Source organism: Tupaia chinensis, unplaced genomic scaffold (assembly GCF_000334495.1).
Source record: "Tupaia chinensis unplaced genomic scaffold, TupChi_1.0 Scaffold000423_1, whole genome shotgun sequence".
In the NCBI taxonomy this organism is placed as follows: Eukaryota; Metazoa; Chordata; class Mammalia; order Scandentia; family Tupaiidae; genus Tupaia; species Tupaia belangeri.
The window spans coordinates 7695911-7706634 of NW_006159928.1; the positions used below are offsets into that span (position 1 = coordinate 7695911).

Consider the following 10724-nt stretch of genomic DNA (forward strand, 5'->3'; position numbering starts at 1 on the left):
TAAAACTCACACCTGGTGCATGTCGATATACGTCCATAATCCCAAGATGAGCATAGGGGAGATGGGATTGCAGTGTGGCCATCCCCCAGGAATGGTGGTTTCTCACTTTCTCTTTGTCTCCTGTGAGTGCATACACCCTATAGCAAAAATCTCTCTGAAAGAAAAAACCAAATGAGTTCTCTGGGTTTGGACCTGGTTGGTGGTGATATGGCTAAATGCACCGAGGCCAGGATCGTTGATAAATACAACACCTGCTATGGTGCCTCCCTCCGGAAAACAGTGAAGACAATTGAAATCAGCCAACATGCCAACTTGTTCCTTCTGTAGCAAAACCAAGATGAAGAGACAGGCTGTGGGCCGGGCATCTGTGTGTGTGTACCCAAGATCTTGAGAGGAGAAGGGAGGAGAAGGGATTGTGGCGTGGCCATCCCCCCCAGGGGGTGATTTCTCGCTTTCTGTCTCTCTGTCTCTCTCTTTTTCTGGCGAGCGCACACGCCCTATGGCAAAAACCTCTCCAATAAAAAAAAAGAGAGAGAGAGAGAGACAGGCTGTGGGGATCTAGCACTCTGGTTCCTGCGTGAAACAGCAGCTGTTGGTGCCTGGACCACACCACCACTTCGGCTGTCACAGTAAAGTCTGCCATTGGAAGACTGAAGACGGAAGGAACTGAAAGACTGGTAGAAGCTCCACAGACATTGGGAATATCACTAGCCTACAATAAATGTATGTGACAACAATAAAAAAGGCCATGAGACAAAAATCAGGAGCTCATATTCCTTTATTACGTACATGAAATATAAAAACAAACGAACAAAGCAATATATATATATTTTTTGCAAGTCCACAGGACCTCAGGGAAAAATATGTTCCATATGTGAAGTTAATCGTATGGCACTGCGATTTACATTTTGTATATTCAAGTGCAGAAGAAACTGTATGTATAGTTGGTTATGCCTGGGAACAGAAGGTAGATAATTACGAGAACTTGTATCTGGTGAACCATCACATACACAGTGGCAGAAACTGGGTAACTATGACGACCATCTATTGTTAATAAAGACAAGGAGCAAAAGTGTCTTGACGTTCAGGTTTAAATACTAAACACAAGACTATGACAAACTGTGTGTCTACGATCATTTTTGTAGTGTACACAAGTGCATTGCAAAAAAGTGAGCTTTTTAAAATGTAAAGTCCCTTTCCCCTTTAGCCAAGCATATTTCTACACTTAGGAATTCTTTCTCTTATTTTAAAGTCTCTTCTCATTTAAATTTTTTTTAAACAAATTTTTTAAAGTTTCATCGTCTTGGAATCGAACCTCTAGCCCGAAGCTGAGACTTCATGAGAACGGATGCCCTTTCAGGCGCCATCCTCACGTAGTTTCTCCAAGAATTCAGAGTTAAATACGACTTCCTTGGTAGGGTCGCTTTTGTCCACACGCGGCGGCAGTGCTTCTGTTTCAGTGGGTTTTCTTCCTCGTCCTTTCCTGTCCATCCACAGCGGCCTCCGGGCTCTCACAACACAAGTGGCTGGTAGTAAAGTGCTTTATACAAGGAGCCATTATATACACGTGGAGAGGGTCCCGTAACCCCCCACAGTCCGACGTTCACACACAACACACAAGAGAAGGCTCTTTTTAAGAAACACCTTTCCTGATAATAGAGCTGGGGATTCTTTAACATCTCCTTGGTTACTTTTAGTAGCATCAAATACAAGCGTTACATATCTAAGGCCGGGAGGAGGAGTCCTTGCTAAGGGTACTGTCCTTAATAGATCACTGCTAAATATCATGCCGTTATCAACATACTCGTAATAGGTGTGTCTTAATAGATCACTGCTAAATATGCCGTTATCAACATACTCGTAATAGGTGTGGATCTGAGAATCAGTCCCATAGAAAACAGGTATGAAAAAAAAAAGAAAACAGGTGTCAGCCTAGGGGATTTCATGCCTCTTTAGGAAAAACAAAACAAAACGAAATGAAATGAAAGTGTATGTAAACATGGGCTCAGAAGGGACAGGGTACCCAAGGCCCATGCAGGGGAACATTTCTGTACATTTTGGCACTTGAAATAATTCCAGTTTCATTCTTGAGGTTTCCTTTCCGTTACGTTTGTATTTTGCACGCAGGGAAGTGCTATCATGTGCTACGCACCTGTATTGCTATTTGCATTCTCTTTTTAAAATATCCATGACTTTTCTTCCAAGAGATGGTTTCCAGTGCTGGACAAAACTTTTCATGTTCACGACTAGCTTGCCTGTTCTTACGTCCTCATGTCCTGCTACGAGGTACTCCAAACCTGAAAGAGAAAAAATGAAGGGCTACGTAGTATTATGCTAGATATCTATGGTTCTTGTTATTGTTATTCAGTTTGCTACAGGGCACATGTGTTCACCAAAGGGTGTGTGTGGGGGAAGTGAGAAAGCAAGCCTCCAGCTCCAGGACTCAAACTGGGGCTGAGCATGTGGGAGTCCAGCCTCTTAACCACCATGCCACCTGCTGGCCCTGGTTCTTGGTTTCATATATATTCATGGCTGAAATAGGGAGCAGTAGATAATAATAGCTGACATTTAATTTTTTTTTAACATTTATTTATTCTATTGATCTATTGATTTGTTGTGATTTTCAGGCTGCCGAGTCTGGGACTTGAACCATGGTCAGCCATGTGGGAGTCCAATGCCTCAACCATCATGCCACCTGACAGCCCCAATAGCTGACATTTAATAAACGTTTAGTATGTGCTAAGTGTTTACATGTAGTATTTCTTTTCATCTTGAAAATAACCCTGAGAAGCAGATAGTATTTTTCTTTTTGTTTTACAAATGAGGAACCTGAGGTTCCACAGATTAAGAAATGTGTTTGGTGTCCCCCAGAATGTAGCAGAATTCTGACTGAAACTTGAGCCTGTCTGATACTAAAACTTACTTTATACTCTATCACCCTCTATGGTAAAAAAATGAGAATTCTAGTCTTTTCATATATGACAGTGCTTCAAAAAATTTGTGAAAATGCGATTAAAGTAGGAGTTTATTTTGGTGCAAAAGTCCTTGAAAGTCATGCATGGTGGGACCAGCAGTTGGCACAATGGCAATGTCGTTGGACTCCCATGTAGTCGACTGCGGTTTGAGTCCCGGACCCGGTGGCTTAAACTCAGGCTGGGTGCGTGTGCATGCGTGCCCAAGACCCCTAGAGGAGAATGGAGGAGAAGAGATTGCGGTGTGGTTGTTCCCCCTGGAGGGTGATTTCTCGCTTTCTGTCTCTCTGTCTCTCTCTGTCTTTCTGGCGAGTGCATGTGCCCTATAGCAAAAACCTCTTCAAAAAAAAAAAAAAAAAAGAAAGAAAGAAAGAAAAAGAAGAAGAAAGTCATGCATGTTTTTTTCCATAATATGCTTTTCCATAAACTTTTTGAGGACCCCTCATACTGCTAGGATTTCTTGGAGACACTGTCGCTATAGCAAGGAGGACAATAAGGAAGATACATAATAAGGAGGATTTTATAGATTTTTATTAGAGAAAACATTAGAAGAGAGCTATGATTAAATAAAATAACACATATTCCCTATATAAAGTTGGCATTTTTTGGCTTAGGATTTTTGGCATAGGATGTTAGCTTGTCATACATTATAACAACAAGAAAAGGGTGAGACTTGACTGGATTTAGTCCTGACCTTAAAATTCAAAATTCTTTTCAGGCCACAAAAAAGAAATTTGGGCCAACAAACACACACACACACACACAATGAAAAAATGGTCTCAGTCCCTAACATTGATAAAAGGAAATATGACAATCTCAGTAAATGCTTATAATAATATTGACTTTGATATTGAGAAAGTTTCTTAAAGATCTGATCAGCCAGAGGCCAGCAGGTGGCGTGGTGGCTAAAACTCTGGATTCTCACATGGTTGATCACGATTTGAGCCCTGGACTAGCAGACTTAGAAATCACACCAGGCCGATGTGCATGTGTGCCCAAAATCCTGAGAAGAGAACGGAGGAAGAGACTGGTATAGCCATCCTCCCTTGGCGGTGATTTCTCACTTTCCCTCTCTCTGTCTCTCTCTGGTGAGTCCATGTGCCCTATGGCAAAAACAAAACAAAACAAAAACAAAACCAAAAAAACCAAAAAAAAAAAAAAAAAGATGGAACTATAAATGATTTTATAAACAAATAATGATGTTTGTAAAATAAACTTTCCAATAAAGACACGTATACTTTAAAAATCAAATTAAGTGGACACTAGATGCTAAAATTCAATTGAAAAGGCCCGTAGGTGGTGTGGAGGTTAAGGCAGCTGGATCGCACATGGCTGACTGTGGCATTTGAGCCCCGGACCTGGGTGACTTGAAAATCACACCTGGCTCATGTGCATGTGTGCCCAAGATCCTGAGAGAATGGAGGTGAAGGAAAGAGGGTAAGTGTCCTGCAGATTATCTGACCTTCTAAGTTTATCTGGTGGTTCCTTGTGGTGATGTTTAACTTTTTCCTCTATTTTCTATATAGCCTGTAAATTCTGAAGAAAAGCTTGATTGGGGGCTAATAAGCCATAAAAGAGGAAACTGCTAGAATAAAAGACAATCAAAGGACTGAAAAATTAGATAACTACATGTGATCCTAGATTAAATATTGGCAAACACAAACCAGCTCTAAAAAACTTTGGGATCAGTAGGGAAGTAGGAATGTGGTCTCTGTGTTAGAGAATATGAAAGTGAAATGGGGGACCAGCAGTTAGTGTAATGGCTATGTCGCTGGACTCCCACGTAGTTGACCACGGTTCGAGTCCCGGACCCGGTGGCTTAAACTCACGCTGGGTGTGTGTACGTGCGTGCCCAAGATCCCGAGATGAGAATGGAGGAGAAGGGATTGCGGCGTGGCCATCCCCCCTGGGGGGTGATTTCTCGCTTTCTGTCTCTCTCTGTCTGTCTGGCGAGCACACGTGACCTATAGCAAAAACCTCTCCAAAAAAAAAAAGAAGAAGAAAAAAAAGAAAGTGGAAGGTACATATTATTCACTGAATAAAGCCGATTACAGAATAGAGCATATGCTATCATTTCATTTTGGTTAAAAAATACTATATCACATGTAGAGAAAGATTTAGAAGAATCTGTGCTAAGATATTAATAAAGGTCACTTAGGGAGTGTAGAAATATAAAATTTAAACACTCCCCTTAAATTTCTATAATGTACACATATTTTATTGCTTCAATAATAAAAAATATTAATTTAATATTAAAGATAATATTCTTTAAATATTAAAGAAACTGATCTTAAACTTAAAAAATAGCCATCCTTGGGACCAGCAGTTAGTGTAATGGCTATGTCGCTGGACTCCCATGTAGTCGACTGCGGTTCGAGTCCTGGACCCGGTGGCTTAAACTCATGCTGGGCACATGTGCATGTGTGCCCAAGATCCTGAGAGGAGAATGGAGGAGAAGGGATTGCAGCATGGCCATCCCCCCCCACCAGGGGGGTGATTTCTCTCTTTCTGTCTCTCTGTCTCTCTCTACCTTTCTGGTGAGCACACACGCCCTATAGCAAAAACCTCTCCAAAAAAAAAAAAGAAAAAAAAGCCATCCTGGTGTTAATTGATGACATCACAACAGCACATATAAAATGGATTATAAAGTATATAAATTCTTTAAAGGGTAATCTTAGCTTTTTCATGAAAAAGAATCTTGGTATTTAATTAACAAATGAGTTAAAAATATAATAGTACTGGGGCCAGCAGGTGGTGTGGTGGACTCCCACATGGCTGACCGTGGTCTGAGTCTTGGACCTGGCAGCTAGTGTTCTCACTTTCCATCTCTCTCTTTCTGGTGAGTGCACATGTCCTACAGCAAATTGAAAAGAAAGAAAGAAAGAAAGAAAGAAAGAAAGAAAGAAAGAAAGAAAGAAAGAAAGAATTCTTTATAAATATAAAATAGTCTTGACATTGTAAAACCTCTAAATTAAGGAAATCCTCATTAAAAATACAAGTAACAGCTTTTAAGAACTTTTAATCTTAAGTCTAGTATTTTATTTATTTATTTATTTAGAGATTTTTGCTATAGGGCACATGCACTCACTGGAGAGACAGGGAGAGATAGGAAGACAGAAAGCAAGATATCACTCCCCGGGGGGCTGGTCACGCTGCTTTTCCTCCATTCTCCTTTTGGGATCTTGGGCACACACACACACATGCGCCTGGCATGAGTTTCAAGCCTCTGGGTCTGGGCCTTGAACCATGGTCGGCTACATGGAAGTCCAGCAGTGTAACCATTATGGTATCTGCTGATCCCAAGTCTAGGATTTTAAATGAGTTTACTTTGAAACTGTAAATAAGACAAATACTAGAAACATTTACCATTAAAGTACAGATATAAATTAAAATAATAAAAAGATATAACAAACCCATAAATTATAGAACATCATACTAAAACAGCATGCACGACAATGTTAACTTTTACCTCTCTTATTAACATTTATATTTTACTTTTCATATCTCTATGCTTTTAATATCTACATGTTTGAGGGCACAACGTTTATATTATACTCATAGAAAAAGGAAAATATGACGGTAGTGCTAGCCTTGGTATTTTAAAATGGGTGATTGATGAATAAATGAATGTATGCGTGAATTGAGAATGAATGAATTTTCAGGGATACATTAGCTAATCAGATGGCTTCTTTCAAAAGTAGCAAAGAAAGCAAGTTGGCATGGAAGGTTTCAGAATTTTCTTATCAGCTTTCGTTAGCCTTAGCTATTGAACTTGTAAAAAAAAGGAAAACAAAGTAAAATGAAAGAGAAAAGTCTGGTTTTACTTTGGCAGGTTCCAGTCTTTTCTTCAAAGCAAGTAAACATGTTTTCAAGAATTCTTTGAATAATTGCACTTATGTTTTCAATTGTGATGAACTCAGTTGATTCTTTGAATGTTTGGCAGAAACCTGATAAGGAAGTATAGTTCACTTCCTGGAGGGTGGCTCAGATGGTCGCAACTTTTGTTTTGAATGTCCTTAAAAAACTGGGCAGGGTTTTTCTTTCTTTTGCTAAGATAGTAAAAAAGTGCTTATCAAAAGAGTCTCTAAGCACAGATTATTAGAAAAGAAAGCTGAAATGAATAATTTCCTTTATTCAAACTCCATGCTTCTTATTATGTCAGTTTGTTCTTTGGAACTACATTTATTTGTAGTTTATGATGTAAAATGTCTTCTTTTTCCTATTCCTTATTAAAATTGAAAGCAATTTAAATAGAGTATTGAAGACATGGAGAAAGCATATAAGAAATTGGTCATCATTTAGGAAAAAAAATCACATGTTTAGTTGGTACATATGTATAAATATTTGGTTTTGCCATAGGGCATATGAGCTTGTCAGAGAGACAGAGAGAGGGAAAGTGAGAAATCGCCCCCAAGGGGGATGGCCACGCTGCAATCCCTTCTTCTCTGTTCTCTTCTCAGTATTTTGAACACACATGCATATGTGCCTGGCGTGATTTTCAAGCTACTGGGTCTGGGACTTGAACTGTGGTTGGCCATGTGAGAATCTAGTGCTTTAACCACCACACCACTGCTGGCCCCAGAGTGAGGGGATATTTTATGACTAGATTACTCTCTCTTTCAGTAATCTGTTTACCTCTCTCAGTTATCTGTTTCTCTCAAATTTATAATAAAAGACTTATTAACACAACTGTGGCTTCCTGGACTTTTATGGAGGAATAAATTAGCTCCAGAACATAAATCATACACCTGTTTCAACTGTGCCACTGTGACACAGATAATGACTACACACGAATGGGGAAACAGAAAGGATTTTTTGGAATCCTTATTAGTTTTACTAGAACCTATTATGTAAGTACTATGTTACTGTTATCTAGGTCTTAGGGGTAGACACTGAAATTACTGTAATAAATTACCTACATCCTTTCCTCAAATGTAATGAGGGAGATAGAAAAATAAGCAGCTTTTGACAGTAAGAAGAGTGTACTTGTGCACAGGCAAGGACCCCTGGGCTTGCTGGCTTGTCTGCACCCCTGCCACCACATTAAGGTGCACATCAAATCTCTCCCCTTTCCAACTTTCTCTGGAAATCTATATTTCTTTTGTTCTGTATATTTCTGCTGTTACTAATTTGAAGCCAGAATGATCATTTAATGAGAAGCAAGATGTTGAGAGCTTGAAAGTTGTTCTCTATCCAGGAGAAACAGATGCTTCTCATGCAATAGGAAGGATGAATTCAATATGATTTGCACAGATGGAATTTGCATTTGAACTTCCTTTGGGAACAGGTTCTACTGTAATAGGACCTAGCTTGCAGATAAAGTTAGGGGGCAGATAAATTCATGAAAGTGCTTTCTATGCAGCTGGCACCTGGAACCAATCTGAGGCTTGTCTTTTAGGACACAGAGTATTATATGGCTGGATTTTAGAGTATTTTATAGCGCGCATGGAAGAAAAATGATTTTCTGATGTCAGTTCAAAGAATTCCATTCGGATTTTCCCCAGAATTCAGCTGGTGAAAAGGAGAGATGCTCTTGCCGAGACAATTCAGGTTGTGGATCAGAGAATGTAAGACAAATGGCAGATCTGCGAGCAAGATAGGAATTACAATAGGAAAGTCTAATGCTCACCAGGATTGAGGATTGGACAAGTGCAGCCTCTGTTCGTCCACGATTCTGGATATAAGGTCCTCTTTCCTCGTAAAATCTTCAATTTGGTAGATTTTAAGACTTTTTTAATCTTCACGTTGACTTCAGCGTGAGACCCTTTATCATGAGCCGACAAAATCTTTATTTTTAGCACTGCAATAACACAGTTCCAAAAGTCAAAGTGCATAGAATTTCATAGTCTCTGTTGCAGTCTGAACAACTTAAAATGGCACTTCAGAGTATGGCAAAGGGAATGCATGATAATAACAATGTGGGACTTAGCCTTGAGCATCATTAGGCTCGTTCATCTTTGCACTGGTTTCATCTCACTCATCTACTGGGTCGTTGGGAAAGTCCTGACACAGTTTCGCATAGACACAGAGAAATATGCCATGAATTTCCTGACAGCCTCATATATTAGCTATCTCTTTCCTGGGCCATTTCAGCTGCGACCTCTTCCCATATCTATGCTAAGAGGATATGGATCATTTGCCTACTGCAGATATAATCTTAAATACATTCAGCTATCAAATCTGTAGAGAAAGAAGATACATAGGAAGTAGAATGGCTATTCTGGTTATTATTTAGATCCTGACTATATTATCCTATTCGAGATGAGTGCTATGACAGAGAACAAAATGATACTACTGCCAGATACATTTTGCATATTCTAAAGAAATGACATAATACTGTTGACGACTTAATATTCTTTTCCTGGTGTAAGATGGGGGCTGACCATGGTTAGGGAAGCTGTCCCTCTACAAAGGCAGAGTTCTGTTCTTCTATACAGCTCCTGATTCTGTGATGTCCTCACATCTATGAAATGGATATGGCTGGGGATTAACTGGGATGGGGAAGACTACAGACCTAAGGAACAGTGGGATGCAATGCTCTATTATTACAGGAGCTCTTGGGGCCAGCAGATGGTGTGGTGGTTAAGGTGTTGGACTCCCACATGGCTGACCATAGTTCGAGTCCCAGACCTGGCCTGAAAATCAAGCTGAGCGCATGTGTATGCCCAAATCTCAGAAGGAGAATGGAGGAGAAGGGATATCAGCATGGCCATCACTCCTGCAGGGGGTGATTTCTCATTCTGTCTCTCTCTGTCTTTCTCGGGTGAGCACACGTGCCCCATGGCAAAAACCTGGAGATCGGTGTATAATGAGAGAATCCTACCCTGTCTGTTTCCATAACCTGAGAATAGAGTTACCTGGAGATCGGTGTATAATGAGAGAATCTTACCCTGTCTGTTTCCATAACCTGAGAATAGAGTTCATAATTCATGTCAGACAGCTATCTCTGTAGAATCATCAGATTTTAGACTTAAGAGCTCATCTAGTCTCATTTTATATATGAAGAAGCAAGTTTTGAGATGCTAAGTGAAGGCTCAAGTTGGCATGATTGGTTGATCAGAGGTGAATCCAGCTAGAGATAAACGCATGAAGAAGTGTCTGACTAAGACTCAGTAAAGTTTCACTATGATTATCCCGCTGGACTGTGAGCTCAGAGAGGGCAGGCACCTTGTTTATTCACTCCGGTCACTCAGTAAATATTTTTGCTAACGGAACAAACAAATGCATCAAGTATTTTTCCTATTAAGCCAGAGAATGAGGTAGGAGAAGCCAATTTTTTTCCAAGTCTGTTGGTGTACTGCACTTAATAAGGTCAAGGTGTGTCATTACACCATTAAGAATATGGGCAAGTTTTCTCTTTTTTATGTATATAACTGACATAATTGTACATATTATGTATTTATGGAGTGCAGTACTTCTTTGTTGTATGAATACAATGTGTTATGATCAAATCTGGGTAATTTGTATATCTGTCACTGCAAACATTTGTCATTCCTTTGTGATGCGGGCATGTAAACTTCTTTGAGCTATCTTGAAATATATGAGAAATGATTGTTAACTATTGTCACACTATTTTGCTGTAGAACACCAGAGCATATTCCTCCTAATTATAATTTGTATCCATTACCTAACATCTCCCTATTCTCTCTTCTGCAAGTTCTCTTAAATAGAAAATTATTATAGTTGTAATATGCTTTTTCCCTCCCAGGTTTTTGCCATAGGGTATTGCTGGAGAGATATAGAGAGGGCAAG

General features: G+C 39.7%; 1 protein-coding gene and 1 long non-coding RNA gene across 5 annotated transcripts in view; one reads left to right on the forward strand and one right to left on the reverse strand.

Moving 5' to 3' along the window:
- The first annotated feature begins 766 nt into the window (after positions 1 to 766).
- On the forward strand, positions 767 to 2183 carry LOC106735527 (uncharacterized). Its single transcript, XR_001370816.2, has 2 exons — positions 767 to 1813; positions 1868 to 2183. It is a non-coding gene; the product is annotated as an uncharacterized LOC106735527 (long non-coding RNA).
- Positions 2131 to 10724, reverse strand: part of NTN4 (netrin 4) — a 136777-nt gene continuing 128183 nt past the window's right edge. For 3 of the 4 annotated variants that reach the window (XM_027774354.1, XM_006154874.3, XM_027774352.1), the window contains 2 exons: positions 8602 to 8772; positions 2131 to 2297 (listed from right to left, as the gene is read on the reverse strand). In XM_027774354.1, coding sequence (XP_027630155.1) covers positions 2161 to 2297; positions 8602 to 8772 — 308 coding nt within the window. In that variant the 3' untranslated portion in view covers positions 2131 to 2160. The remainder of the gene's footprint in view (positions 2298 to 8601; positions 8773 to 10724) is intronic. The other variant, XM_027774353.1, reaches the window with a different exon arrangement.